The sequence below is a fragment of the Hemitrygon akajei genome, chromosome 10 (genome assembly GCF_048418815.1).
Source record: "Hemitrygon akajei chromosome 10, sHemAka1.3, whole genome shotgun sequence".
In the NCBI taxonomy this organism is placed as follows: domain Eukaryota; kingdom Metazoa; phylum Chordata; class Chondrichthyes; order Myliobatiformes; family Dasyatidae; genus Hemitrygon; species Hemitrygon akajei.
The window spans coordinates 152,468,977-152,484,777 of NC_133133.1; the positions used below are offsets into that span (position 1 = coordinate 152,468,977).

General features: G+C 39.2%; 1 protein-coding gene across 2 annotated transcripts in view; it reads left to right on the forward strand.

Annotated features, from left to right (window-relative positions):
- Positions 1-7,637, forward strand: part of lrp6 (low density lipoprotein receptor-related protein 6) — a 149,808-nt gene extending 142,171 nt beyond the window's left edge. For both annotated transcript variants that reach the window (XM_073059413.1, XM_073059412.1), the window contains 4 exons: positions 857-1,087; positions 2,015-2,151; positions 4,351-4,448; positions 5,530-7,637. In XM_073059413.1, the coding sequence (XP_072915514.1) occupies positions 857-1,087; positions 2,015-2,151; positions 4,351-4,448; positions 5,530-5,812 (749 nt within the window). In that variant the 3' untranslated portion in view covers positions 5,813-7,637. The remainder of the gene's footprint in view (positions 1-856; positions 1,088-2,014; positions 2,152-4,350; positions 4,449-5,529) is intronic.
- Positions 7,638-15,801: the final 8,164 nt, after the last annotated feature.

Below are 15,801 nucleotides of genomic sequence, written 5' to 3' on the forward strand. Positions count from 1 at the left end.
GAAGTTACACAGTTCAAAACAAAACGTACTACTTTGATTTTGGTTTTGGCAGTTTTTGGTCTGAAGGCCATGTACTGTTTTTTTTGAGAAATGCTGAGATTTTGTCAAGAAATTTAGAAGCAAAGTTTGACATTCTTACAGAAATGGGTTGGGTTCTGTCATCGAAGACAGTAAGATTAAGTAGATCCTGCAACATGTGCTGTACTGGAATTTTCTCAAAGAAAGCTCATGACTAATCTACTCCCTTGCTGGTTCACATTCCAGTTGTTGGAGCAATTTATTAAGAGGGTTTATGGAACTAAAAGTAATTATGGTACAGTTGTAACAAGAATCATTTAAAAATTGAAGTAGTGGGGCTAAAGTGAATGAAAAAAGAGAAATTGACTTAAGTGATGACAATTTGAGTACATTAAAATTTAGATTTAACTGCTGGAGAGGGAATTATTAAATTGCTTTGCTTCATTATAAACAAATTTCTGAATTTCCCCCTTGTACATTTTCCTTCTGATATTGTACCCCATAGTCCCCATGAAGTTATCCAGCTGAATGTTTGAAAGTATTATGAGAAACTTTCTGGTCCATGTTGGGTTTTTTTTTTCATTTTGAGCCTTTGTCATACTGAATTGACAAAATTTGGAGCACAGTAAATTTCAGTTTTTCTGGACAGATTGGCCTTTTGTTTGCTCCTTGCCATAAGTGTATTTTTGATAAAATTACATGGTTAAAAATATTTTTACGTTTCAGTGCACAGTTGCCATAATTAACAATTTATTCACAATCTGATGTAACAACTAAACCCCTCTTGGTCCTCTGGCCAAGCAAATCAGCAGTTAACTTCTTGTTTCATTTCTTGCAGATCCCACCGAGGAACCCACCCCTCAACCTACAAACACAATTGGTTCGATTATAGGTGTGATCCTCTCTGTCTTTGTCATTGGAGCCATGTACTTTATCTGTCAGCGTGTTCTTTGTCCACGGATGAAAGGTGATGGCGAAACGATGACAAATGATTTTGTAGTGCGTGGATCTGCTTCCGTGCCACTGGGCTACGTACCACACACTAACTCCCTTCCAGGATCTTTGCAAGGTAGAGATATTTTCTCCTCATTAAACATGACCTTTGTGGGAATCATGTTTGGAAATTATAATTATTTAGCAAACTTATGCAGCACTTTGTATTAATGAGCTTACATTTTTGTAGCCAATTCACTTTAATAGTTTATACATAATTTTCATCTATCACCTGTACCTGTTTAAAAACATCAGCATTAATTTTTGCTGTTATTGCACTTAGTACAGTACTAAGATCATTCCATATGTCTTTGTCTTGACTGCTCCAAGGGCATTGTGCGGAGGCAATACCACACTCTTGGTTTGATTGTAGTAATGTTCCTCTCCAGTAATACACTGCATGTCAACAACAACTTCTTCCCAACATTTGGAAACATCCTAACAACCATGCAAGAATATTGTCAGGACAAAAAAAAGACTCGAAGATATTAGAAACTTTGGTCAAAGAAATTGAGATTTAAGAAGGCTTAAAGCATTTGTGGGAGATGTAATGTTTTTAAGACAAAATTCCATAGTATAAGCTGAAACAGCTGAAGGTAAGACCAGGGTGAAATAAGCTAAGATTTTGCAAAATGATCAGTTTGAGGAGCAGAAATCTCACGCTTGCAGCATTATTGATTGCAGCATTAGTCCAAGAAGGACGGTTTAATTTTAACATAAAGTAGTGGTACAGCAGTTTATGCAAAAGTTACACTTTAAAAACAGAATCTGATCAGAAATTTTTTTAGGACTTACAGTGGTCTTATTTTGATTGTGAATGGTAAACAGGGCAATAACTGGGGTTCATTTACTCTATTTTGCTTCTGAGTTAAAAGTAGTAGGGTTGGTGGGGAGTCTTTTACAAAATAAAAATTAAAATAGTACTCGATGTGAATCAGGATTGGGTTCTGAGAATGAATTTTAATTGAAGCTGAGTTGCACAAATACTTTTGGTTAATTGCAGGTATGTCCCGTGGCAAGTCTGTGATGAGCTCCCTGAGCATTATGGGTGGAAGCAGTGGACCTCCGTATGACAGGGCTCATGTTACAGGGGCCTCCTCGAGCAGTTCCTCAAGTACAAAAGGCACATACTTTCCTCCTGTAAGTAGACAACTTTGTTTTTAACTTTTCTCTGTCTGTTTTAAAGATCAACTGAATTTTTTAACTAAAGTAGATATCTTTTTTTAAAAATCCTCAATCTTCCTGTACCTTGGTTAACAATCTGTGTTTATATTCCCAGGTTGTACAAAAGAGAATTTTGTAATTTTCTCAAAAAAAATTTTTTTTTCACAACTCCTCTCAACTGTGGTGTTTGTGTTCTGAAAATTGTGTTAGTGACTCTTGGGGGGGGGGTGGTTTGCAAAGGAGAGTTATGATACGGGGATGGGAAATGAAGCCATTGTGGATAATTCTCCAGCTGTTTTAATAGATCAGGATAGAACCAGGTTGAATATTGTGAGCTACAGGTTGAGAACATAAGATATCAATTGTAAATTACTTTTTTTTAATATTCTGCTGAGGATCTGAAGATTTGGTTGGATAGACTGAAATGCTGAATTCTAGGAAATAACATTATGAACTTGCTAAGCAACTGAACATTCAAAACTTTTGCACAAGAAAGATGATATAGTGATAATTTACAAATATGGAAAATACAGATTTTGCCTTCATATAAGTAATGATGATGCTAACTTTGAAGGAAACAGTGAGATCTATAAGCAGGATGAAACAGTGATACAGCAGGCACAGCTCCAGCAACCCTGGATATCATGCAGATCTCCATTGCTGTTTGTGTGGAGTTTACATACTCACTGTGTAACTCCAGTTTCTCCCACACTGTTAAATTACATTGGCTCTTAATTGACCATTGTGAATTAACCTGAGTGTAGCTGGGTGGTAGGAGAATCATGTTTTGATGGGCACACAAGAAAATGAGTTGAGATAAGCTTAGAGCCTACAGGCAGTGCGCCTTGTATCAGTGGTAGGAAAGTTGCTGGAGAAGATTCTCTGGGGCAGGAGTTACAATCATTTGGAAAGGTGGGGGACTGATGAAGATTCAGCATGGTTTTGTGCAGGGATAGTTGTGTCTCAAATCGGATTTTGAGGAGGTAACTAAGAAAGCTGATGAAGGAGGAGACGTGTTGTATTGTGGACTCTAAGGATTTTGACGTGGTTTTACATGGTAGTCTGGTCCAGAAGGCTAAAGCAGAAAGAATCTGAGGTGTCTTGGCAAACTAGATCTAAAATTGGCCTAGTGATGAGAGTCAGGGGGTAGTAGTGGATAGTTGTTCTGAATGGAAAGCTATATATCAACTGGTGTCCCACTCGTATCACTGGTGGATACTTGATTGTTTTGTAATGTATGTGACCTGGATGAGTAATTTGCAGACTAACCTAGATTTGGAGTTGTACCAGCAAAGAATGTTGTCTAAGGATCAGTGCCAGAGATCAGTTGGAAACTTCGGGAGAGCAGTAACAGATAGAACGTAATCCAGTTTGGGAAATCAAATTCTAGTAGGATATGTAGAATAAATGGTAGGGACCTTAAAAGTGTTGGTGTGCAGAGAGACCTTGGGTTGCATCCAGAGTTCCCTAGAAGTGTCGACATAGGTCAAAAGGGTGACAGACAAAGATGACAAAACATAGGCTGAATCCTTCACCACAGGAGTTGGGATGACTTGTTGCAGCTCCACAAAACATTAGTTAGACTGCACGATAGTTCTGGTTGCTGCACGACAGGAAGGGTGTGGTAGCAATAGAGAGTGTTGAAGGGATTTGCTTGGTTTGGAGAGTTATAGTTATAATGAAAGGGTGGATAAAGGCATTTGTCCTTATTGATTGATACCTGTTTGATGTGTGACCTTGTAGAGATTTAGAAAATGATGAGAGGTGCAGAAAGGGTAGATTGTCTTTTTCCCCAGGGCTGGCAAGTCTAGAACAAGAGGGCATGGGATTGAGATGTGAGAGAGAAATTTGAAGGAAATCTGAGAGGCAAGTTTTTCCAGGCAGAGTGCAGAGGTCATCTTGAATGAGCTGCCAGTGGAGGTGATACAGTTAATGCACTTGAACAGATGCTTGAATGGTGAGTAGAGGGATACAAGATTAGCTGAAGATTGTCATCACGTTATGCAGTAATGAGGTGAGCTGAAAGGACCCATTTCTATGCTGAATTATTCTGTGACCTTCTAAAGCAATGAAAGTGAGGAAAAATCCACCCAGTGCCACAACATTTGAGGAATTTATCCCACATATTTGTAAAATGTTTACCTGGATTTCTTTCTTTTCCTCTCCTTCCTCTAGATGCTGAATCCTCCACCTTCACCAGCTACTGAGCGTTCACATTATACCATGGAATTTGGTTATTCGTCAAACAGCCCTTCTGTTCACAGATCATACAGGTAAATGGAGAACACAGAGATGGTGTTTCACTGAGGACACTTAACCATAAAATCATGCTGTTAATTTTGCAAAGTCAATGTAATTGTCCTGCAGTTGCTCTTGCACTTTCAGTATAAAGCTTCTGGAAGGTTATGAAGGAAATTTGCTCGGCTTTTGGTAAAATGTAATTTTCGTGTTTACCATGTCATTTCATTTGACAGTGATGAGGGCTCTTATATAATCCTGAGAACAGTTCAAGTTCAGTTTATTGTCATTCAGCCATACACGTGTATACTGCCAAATTAAACAACATTCCTCTGGACCAAGGGCATAGCACAATACACAACTCACACATGTAATACCATATATTACCATATTATAAATAATATTACCATATAAATTAACAAATAATGTGCATACGATATATGTTTAAAAAGTAAACAGTGTAACGCTACTGGTGCTTCATACATCATGAGACTTGCGGGTGTCAGGGAGATCTGTAGTCTTGTGGTCTGGAGGAAGAAGGTGTTTCCCATTCTAATAGTTCTTAACCTAATGCCTGATGATAGCAGGGGTCAAAGAGATTGCAGAATGGATGGGAGGAATCATTAACAATGCCAAGAGTCCTGCGAATGTAGCCCTTCTTATAAGTAGTTCTAATGGGTGGGAGAGAGACCCTGATTGCACTTTAACCTGGTTAGAATTTTTTTTAAATCGACCCATTCTTTTGGTGGGAGCTCTGGTTGGGAAATTGAGTGCTTTGATGTGGGTATCTTTAGAGCACTTAGTGCCAATTTGTATTAATTAGAACCAAAGTACCTCCCCTTTAATTCAGTGTATCTTTAGAGATAAACTACCCTGCCAGGTTTACTCTCCTATAATAGGAGAACCAAAATGGTGACTTTTGTATCTTGCAGTACCTTTACTAGTATAGGGTTTCATTTCTTTTGAAAAATTGCAGGGAGTATTTATCCTCTCCAGTTTTTGTCACCTTTGTAAAGAAGCACTTTGCAAATTAAAGTACGTGTGATCCATTTTTGTACTTCTGTACTATCAAAACCTATAAATTAACATTGATGTTATGTATTTGCTTGTCTGCAGCTACAGACCGTACGCATATCGAAATTTTGCTCCACCCACCACACCCTGCAGTACTGATGTATGTGACAGTGACTACACTCCTGGAAGGAGGATTGTTCCAACAAAATGTTACAGCGATTTAAACTATGACTCTGAGCCTTTCCCTCCACCCCCGACTCCACGGAGCCAATACCTGTCTGCTGAGGAGAACTATGAAAGCTGCCCGCCATCTCCTTATACAGAAAGGAGTTACTCACATCATCTTTATCCACCCCCTCCTTCTCCATGTACAGACTCTTCCTGAACACAAACCACCTCTTTCCTCACTGTAAATAATTGTTAATATGGAGAGACTAGGTAAAAGAAATACTTAAGGACATGGTTTGTACAGTGAAAATAAATTAGATGGGGAGAGAAATGAATTGCAGACAATTTGTACATTAGAGAGGATATTTATATATTTTCTAACAGCTCCTGCTGGTTGTGCCATAAAAATTGTAAAAAATTTGTACAAATGAGAAAAATCTTTTTTCCACAAAATGAAAATGCCTTAACCCAGGGAAGCAACTGTACCTAAGATGAAGAGGTAAAGGTAAAAGTAGCACATAGATTAACAGGGCGCTGGACACTGGATGGTTTGCATCTCCACTGCCTAAAGAGAATCAACAAATGCTGATCATCTTCAGTTTCTACCAGGAGAACGAAGCTGCACAACATTGTTCAAAGAATTTCAACAGAGCAAAGTGAGAGAGAGAGAGAGAGAGAGAGCTGGCATGAAGACTTTGTTATGCCTCAGCAATACCACATGGAAGGAAAGTTGCGTGCAGAGTCATGTTCTGAGATTCTTTTCATGCCAGCATCAATATTGTGTAAATTTCCCAGTAAATCCAATCAGCCAATCTGCAGATTTCGAAGTTGATTGATAGTTGCCACGTGCTCCAGAGCGGTTTCTCACCCTGGCTACAAAAGGTCAGGTTGGGGTAGAATGGAAATCACCTCACCAAGTTTCACTGTAGTGGAAACCATCACAGTTCTGAAGGAAAATGTGGACAAATGGTGGAATAGCACCTGTGACTTCTTTAAAAATTATTTGACCAAGGATACAAAGCATGCCCTGATACATTTTTAAATTACTCGATGAGCTTTTAACTTCAGTGCCCACAAATGTTCTGAGTGTATTTTTATACCACATATTGTGTAGATACTCTATTTATAAGCTATAAAATAACCTTCTATTAGAGTTTCTGTAAAGCCTGTCCATATATCCTACAGTACTTTCATGTATAGTTTTATTATTACACTTTATGCCTCATTTTATTTTTCTATAAAACATTAGTACAAGGGTAAAGACAATCTCAGATTTTTTTTTGTAATAGGCCAGATAAGTTTATTTTTCCGTGTTTAAAATGTAAAATTTTTCACCATCAGTTAAGGTACTGTGCAAAATACAGAAATCAGCTTTATATACTGTAGTGTATGATTACATTCATAGCAAAGACTGAATACTTTTTAAAGGTCCTTACTGGTTGACCAGTACAGGGACCTTAATTACCTTGAGTTTATCAGATGTGATTTCTCAAATTCAGTTATTTAATTTGGTTAACATTTTTCACAAAATACTTTGATCAAAGCATGCATTGGTCAAATTGTATGTGACAATATTTAAACTGTCTGCTGCTGTATACTCGGTGTCAGGAATCCTGGTTCATTTTCCCAGGTTTACTTCTGAGTGATAGTAGAATTCTGTGTGCCAAATTTTGTTACAAAAAACATCCTAAGGTGGTGTGTCTAGAAGAGCAACCTTGTTAGGAAGTGAAGGATCTGGTGCTGCTGAATGCATTTATTTTCCTCCTGCTGTTACTTAAAGAGGCAGTTGTATTGTGATAGTCTAAGCTTTTCTCCTCCCACCCCACCCCAGTAACACAATGCTTTGCAAGGATGTATTTATATTAATGACCAACATTTGGTCTGTCCTATCCATTTGCCTAATAACATCCTCAAAATGTAAAATGGGCTTTAAGAGTGTAACCTGAGTTTTTTAAAAAGCACCTTGTACAAAGTCTTTTCTGTTCTTATCAAGTTGTAACAAATGAGAAATTGATTTTTATAATAAAAGCAAGTGAAATATGCTCAGTTTTTCCACTGAAATGTCAGAGGGACAAAATATTGTTGGAGCACTGCTTCCTTTCGTTATTCAGATGAGAATACTGCATTCCATAGATTTCTGAGCTTGAGATAAGCTACCTACAGATTTTTTTCATCTAGCCTGGGAGTTGCATTCTCCTATTAGATTCCAACTACTCTAGCCATTCACCCTTCCTACCCACCTGGCTTCACCTATCACCTTCTAGCTTGTGTTCCTTTCCCCTGCCCCCACCTTTTTATTTTTCCCCCTTCCTTTCTAGTCCTGATGAAGGGTCTCGGGCTGAAACTAATTATTCATCTTCATAGATGAAGCCTGACTTGCTGAGTTTCTCCAGAGAGAAAATACACAACATTCTGGATAATAAATTGAGATAAAAGATTGGCATTGTTGTTTCAGGCCAAAATGGATACATGGAAAGTGGGGGATATGGGCTGAATGCTTCTAGTTGGATACGCATGAACAGGTTGAGTGGAAGGGCCTGTGTCTGTGCTGTATTGCGCTGAATCAATGACTCTATTTCTCGAGTTAAAACAGCAGTGGGATTCTGAGGGTAGAGGTGTAATATTCTGAACATTAAGTAAAACTTAAGGTGTGTCTGTATTATTGGCTATTGGTACAGAATGGTGAACTTTGTAGTAACTTGGTGCTACATTTGAGTATATAAGCACTGCTAAAAGTTTCAATAACATCCAGTGATGCAGTTGTTGTTAAACAATAGAATCGTTGAACTTAGTTTTTAAAAGCTTGGATTATGATCCCCAAAGCTCTGTAATTGCTTCCTACTAAGTGACATTAAAATTGATAGGAACATGTGGAATGCAACGCAGAAAGACAACAGGAGTGGAAAAACCTGAAATTCTAAAACAATTACATTTGGAGCTGTTAAGGTTAATGGAGGTTTCTATTGTCACCCTTCAGAAAAGCTCTCAACTTGGAATGAAAGTAAGAAGATTAATAGTGTTTTCGGTTTGGATTTAGATAAACGAAAACAGTTGGAAACACTCAGCAAATTCGGCAGCTTTTTGTACAAAGAGAAGCCAGTTAAATGTTTCAGAAGGGTATTATTTTTTTTGATAATAATTGATTTTCTAGAATATTGAAAACTTTGCCAAAAGGAAATATTACAGGCGGGACTGTCTGAACAAAACGTACCCTGCACCCAGAGGCAAATGCAGAGTAAGGCAAGTAGGCAAATGTGATTTAAGAGAGCAACTGCTAGAAACTTGAGGCTGAATAACTGCTGCATTTGTCTGCAGTTACATATGTGTTAAATTTCACATTCAATGCCCAAGCATTGAACTTAATAATCAGTCCTTCAATGCAGAACATACAGTAGAACTTCCCATTGTCATGCAGTAATTAGATTTCAGCCTTCCCTAGAAGGTTCAATCTGGTGCTTCAAATATCCTCGTACGTCATGGATGGAAACCACTTTTTAAGTAGCCTTCCATAAAATTGTCGTGCAGCTGACAATTTACAATTCAATCTTAAAAGTATTCTTTGATACCTTAGGCACTATCAACTGTTCCAGCAAATAAATTTTCTAACTAAATTTTGATCGCGTTTGGAGTGTCAGGAAATCAGTTAAGAGCAGGTTCTTAAGAAACAGAAGTAGTGGGATGTGGGAAGTAACACATACAAAATGCTGGAGGAGCTCATCAGGCCAGGCAACATCTATGGAAAAAGTATAGTTGATGGTTCGGGCTGAGACCATTCTTCAGGACTGGAAGGAAAAAATAATGGGATGTGGGAAGGGGTAGACTTCTGTGGAGAATAAATGTCACAATAACCACTTTAGAACAATGGCACTTCTCTGATTTGATTCATGTACTCTGACCTATATAAAAATAAACCTGGAGATTCATTTTCTTGTGGCATACTGGATAAATCCACAGAAATAATAACCATAATAGAATCAATGGAAGACTGCACCAATTTGGCCATTCAACCATTGTGTAAAAGATGACCTTTGCAGATACAAAAATAAATAATAATAATAATAAGCAATAAATATCGAACATGAGATGAAGAGTCCTTGAAAGTGAGTCCATAGGTTGTGGGAACATTTCAGTGATGGGACAAGAGAAGTTATCCACTTTGGTCCAAGAGCCTGATGGTTGAGGGTAATAATTGTTACGGAACCTGCTGGTGCGAGTCCTGTACCACCTTCGTGATGACAACAGTGAGCGGAGAGCACGTCCTGGCTCTCTTCTAATCAGCATAAAGTTGTAACCATAGTATTAAAAGGTTATTCACAGTTTTGCATTGTGTTTGGAACAACACAAAAACTTGCAAGAATTATTGCCATTGTTTTGAAGCTGTATATAGACCATAAGACATGGGACCAGAATTAGGCCATTTAGTCCACCGAGTCTGCTCCCCCATCTCCTTTCTGCCTGATCAGAAAACGATCAACTTCCACCTTAAATATGCCTACGGATTTGGCCTCCACAACAGTCTCTGGCAGAGCATTCCATAATTCAAACAAATCTATCCTGTCTCTAGAGGGTTTAAAATGTGCAAATTATATTGTGCATTAGATATACTTAATATAAGAAGTTCTAATTTTAAATAAGAGGAATGGGCCTCACAGCAATTGTATTGCCAACATACAGTAATGTAATGTATCAAGCATTCAAATTTTCAAGAATTGTAAACCCTGTTACAGGCCCTCCTTGGGTCAAAAATCCAAATTCTTCTGACAAATGGGAGAATTTCTCCTTCTCCCTCTCCCCTCGTTAGTAACAGTCCTCATCAGTATTAATCTGCTTTTGATGCCATTCATTACAACAGTTTGGGGATAGGGTTACCATACTGAATTAAATTTGTTTATTTTCCAATTTGTAGACAAAATCTACTTAGCAACATTTGTATTAAAAAAATACAACATTTTGTTACGCAAGGATGGCCTGCATTGGCTAAGTATTTCTCAGTGAACCCCACTTGTTGCAAAACAACAAAACTTTTAAGTTTTTGTTGTAATACATTCTATTCTCGTTATATGCTCTTCATGCTATGCGGATTCAGTAATGTGAGGAACCTATTTCTACCAACGTCTCCTTATATGCGTCTAAAATTCACAGTTATGCGAGTAGCGCTGCTTTTCCGCCAACACAAGTCACGTGCGCGTATCTCACACTCTCACTCCCGCCAGTCTCGCATTGGTTTTGGTAAGGTGTGGGTGTGCGATCTTGCGGTGTTAAACTTTTGTTGGTTTTACCTACGGTACAGTGATCTCGTGCTTGAAATATTGAACTATGCCTCCTAAGCGTCCGATGTCATGTCCTGGGCCATCAGCCGAGCGGCAGAGAACCGCTTCAACACTTCAAAAAATGTTGGAAATTATAAACAGCGCGGCATCAGGTGAAGGTAACACAGCTCTAGGACGCTACTGCCGGGAGCAGAATCTTGCCTTTAAAGTTATTTTGTTGCTTGACAATGCGCCAGCCCGTACTAAACATTTGGACAGCATTCATCCTAACATAACAGTGCATTTCCTGCCGCCTAACAACATCGCTGATTCAGCCACTCGACCAAGGTGTGATCCACATTCAAGTTTTTTTTATTTACGGCGAACTGTTCTCTCAGATGCTGCCAGCAACAGACGATTTTGAAAATTCCGGGAGGTTACCAACGGTGAGGGAATGGTGGAAGTCGGAACACTTGACACAAGTGGCGATGGACATGGACCCAAGTTTAGAACGGAGTCAGCATTTCAGTCATTCCCTGCCGTCAACCCTTCTTCCCTACATGCTGCCAAGCAAACAACCCTCACCACTTTCTTCAAACCGGTGTCATCTCCTGCTGCCGGCAGTTCTGTGAGTCTTCCTTCACCCCTTGCTGTGTTTGATATGATCCTGACGACCACAACCATCCACCTTATCCATGTAAAGCTGCCCGACACCACAACAACCACTCATCTCCCGGAGCGAACACACCTGCCACTGGTGGTGAGCACTGTACACCCTAGCATGTTAACTTTCTATGGTTTATTACATTGAATATTACCTTAAATTGATGAAATATAATACGAATGTTGCCTTGTGTCGTATTGGTATGAAAATGTGAATAAATTACGGATAAAACATATTCCCTCTGGAACGCATCCCTGTTTTCTCTATTTAAATAACTTCTCATTATGCGATTTAACATTATGCGTCGACTGCGAGGAACGTATCCCCCACATATAACGATAGGGTGTACTTGTGTAGAATTCTGGAATAACCTGTAAGACAGGGAATTGTATGTTTTTTAATTAGCACGTGCTCTGGTGGTGTAACAAGATGGTAATTAGACCCACAGGCGTCACCCTCTGGTACTAATTTATCAGTGTCTTGATTATACTTCTATTCATGTAAATACCCGTGCAACAATCCAGCTGTTCTATTGTATTTCCCACAGCATGACCCTCTTAGAATTTAAATATTTAGAAATGGATTTCTGTGAGACACCATTTAGATAAGTCCATTTACTTGATTCTTGATCTTTAGTTACCATTTTGCTGATAATGTAAAGACCAAATATAAAGAAGCACTGGATTTTTCACAGCAGGATAAAGTTTCAAAGTACATTTATTATCAAAGTATGTATACAAATTTAAGCTTTGTCTTCCCACAGGCAGCTATGAAACAAAAAAAAAACACCATGGAGCTCATTTAAGGAAAACATCAATCACACATGCGTGTGAAAAACTTAACAAATTGTGCCAACAGCAAAAAGCAAGTAATACACAGAATATGAAACATCAAACCGCAGAGTCCCTGAAACAGTCCAGGAGCCACAGCCACTGAGTCAGTTCAGTTTAGCGATTTCTGCGCTGAAGTGCCGCGATCAAATCGCACGAATAGCAAAATAAAAGAGCAACTGGAAACACGTGGAGCATGAACTGCAGAACCCTTTAAAAATGACTGCACAATGGCGGAGCTCGTTCAGCGCTGAGGCCATTTTAACAGATTCCCACAGCCACGAGCTGCACTGGGGCAATCAAACCTGCACCTTCCTCCAGCTGTAGTGAGAGGGAAACTGGTCAGGCAGACGGCGCTGAACACCCACTTGTCTTCTGCTCTCGTGCCTGTCAATTTCAAACTTGCTTTTAATTGGTGAGGAGTGATGGAGCCGGCCATGGGTTCATGTTCCACCATTAGGAAACAATCGCCACACACTTCACTCTCAGCTGCACAAATCCCCCAGGAGATACCAGGGTCGAAGCGCTCGGCAGAGATGGTGCTTGGTGTCGGAGGCTCGAAGTTTTCGGACGGACTCAGAGTTGGCTGTGGTCGGAGCTCCCAAAGTGCTGTATCGGCAAGCTGTGGTGTTGGAGGTTCATGGCAGGAAGAGTTCTTCTTCCTTCTACCGTCTGCGTGAGATGATGGGCTGTCGGGACTTTGAGACTTTCTTTTAAACCGTGCCATAGACTGCTCTTTATCAGATTACGGTATTGCTTTGCACTGTTGAAACTATGTGTTATAATTATGTGGTCTTTGTCAGTTAGTCTTTTATCAATTATGGTTTTATCTGCACTGTTGAAACTATATGTTAACTATGTGGTTTTGTGTAGGTCTTGTAGCTTTAGGTTTGTCTTATGGGTTTGTAGTTCCTTCCCAGGGAACGTGCTAAGATGGTAGCGTGATATCGATACGCAGCAGCCTCTCCGGACTCTGGATTGGGGATTACCAAACGTTATGTGGTTTTTCTTGTGTGGTCTGTTTTGTGCTTTTTCGTGATATCATTCCGGAGAACATTGTCTCATTTTTTCACTGCATTGTATATTGTGGTTTATAAATGACAATAAACTGAATCTGAATCTGAAAAGTGCCATATTGCTCACTCGGCCCAAAAAAACACAATCAAAATGGAACTTAGAAGCTGCAACCAGTCACAGTTCAGGAGAAATTATTTAAAAGAAGTAGAAGCAGTTTTGTGTGCTGTCTGCAGGATGTCACTGTTAGTCACTGACACCATCTTGTCTCTTGTTATTCAATAGTTCCTATGTTTAAATTTCACTTGAATAGAAAATAATGAATTCAAGAGGTGCTTCTTTTCACTCTCTTTCATTGTAAACCCATTGGATGCATTTTAAGAATTTGCAAGAATGTTTGAATTGAGGTGCAGAAATGCTCTGCAGTTGTGTTTGCATTTAAAGTGAATATATTAGTTTTTTCTACATGTACTTGCTGTCCAAACTATGGCCAGGAATTAGTGTAACTCCACTGCCTGGACTGGTAAATACAATCTGCTACTGTAATAACAATTGGAGCGCCCCATACCAGGTAGGGAATTCCTCCTGCGAAAAAAAAACGACTGCCACTGATAACCTCTCTCCCCTGTCCCCTCAATGGCACTTACTGGGTTTGTGGGAATAGGGTTTCTCCCTGGCTGCCCAGGGAAAATGTTAATGTAACTGGTGGAGTGGTTACCCTTACTCTTTCCAACAAGCAGAAGAATAAAGGATGGAGTGGGTGTTGTCATCTAGCGTATCTGGTGCCCTATTTGAGGGTCATGGATCATCCCCAGGAACACCCCTATTTGAATAGGAAATGAAGAGGAATAACTGAAACTGAGCAGTTTTGGATGATTGCCTTTCCCTCCTAAGGGGTAGCCAGAAATTCCAGGAAAATAATTAATTAAGCAGCCGCTCTAGAAGAATTGGCCAATAATGCACCTGGAGCACTCAAGCACAGGTAACTGAGATATCCACTGAGATGATTGCAATTCACTAAACAGTGCTACAGAATCGGATGGCCCTAGATTTTATATTAGCAGAAAAAGGAGGGACCTGTGCTATCATAGGTAAGGATAGCCGTATCCTTACTTGTATCCCTGAAGAATCTTCCAATATTACTGACTTGTCTAAACACATAACCCAAGAGATCCAGAAAATTCGAGATATTGGCATTAAGTTACACAATTTTGGGACCAATAAGGCAGGGGGATAGCCCTGGTCCTTCAATATATTCGGGGACTTCTGGGGGTTGTTCTTGTATTTCCGAAGTCTGATAGTATTAATTAATTAATTGTCTATATCCTATGGTGCCTTTGGCCATGTTTTGTATCATGTAGAAGCGACAATCTTGCGAAAGATTATCATGTGATGATAAAAAGGAGGTAATGATGAAGTTTTAAAGGTATTGGGGACATAAGAAATTATTCTTGAATTCTTGTAAATAACTGTTTAAAATTAACTGCCAACTTATGTGTGATCTGTTCTGGTTAGTGTCCTTCACTGAGGAATCGGCCTGCAGTTTGTTTAGATTAACTGCTCACAGGTGTCTCCTGGGAATGTTATGTAGAGTGGAGGTCTCATGGGTCACGAATTGAACTAAGTTCCCTCCTTTGTCTAATGAAAGGGAATAACTGATGAGGACTGGACAGAACATTCATTTGTAATTAAAACCCTGATTTAGTGGACTCTCTTATCTAAGAAATTAAGTTTTGCTCCAACAGACTTGGTGGGAATACCAGTTGGAAATAAGTGCTCTTTGTTTCGCTAGTTCTATAAATTGTAATGTTTCTGCATGTTAGATAGAGGTTCATCACGAGCCCCAGAGGGAGAGGAATCCTGTCTCTGATGCTTGGCTCCGAACTTCTCACTAGCTGAGTTCGAACAAATAAACTGGTGAAAAGGATAATGTAAAGAACTGTTTGTGGTGTGGTTATTGGCTAGGGTAAATTTAAGTTTACACATGTACTTGTTCTAAAATATTTTTGATAATCAAGATAGTTTAATGTAATTTACTGCACAGAAGTGTAAGGAGAACAAAATAATTGTTAACTCAGATCCAATGCAGCACATAAAACAAATGGGTAAAGAACACGATGATAAAATACACAATAAAAAATGAATAAGATAACTTAATACACGTCAATTGTTTGTGTCCATGAAGTGATGTTATGCTATACATAAAGTGACAGACGAAAATTAATAAAGTAGTGGTGGAGGTGTTGATCAGTCTTACTGCTTAAGGAAAGTAATTCTTTCAAAGACAAAAGGGGGGGGGGTGGAGCACCAGAGGGAAGCAATGGGCAGGGGCAAGGAGATAACATGAGAGAGGGACAAGGGGATGGGAAATGAAGGGGAGTTTGAGAAATCTATGTTCATGCCATCAGTTTGGAGGCTACCCAAATGGAATTTAAGGTGTTGTTTCTCC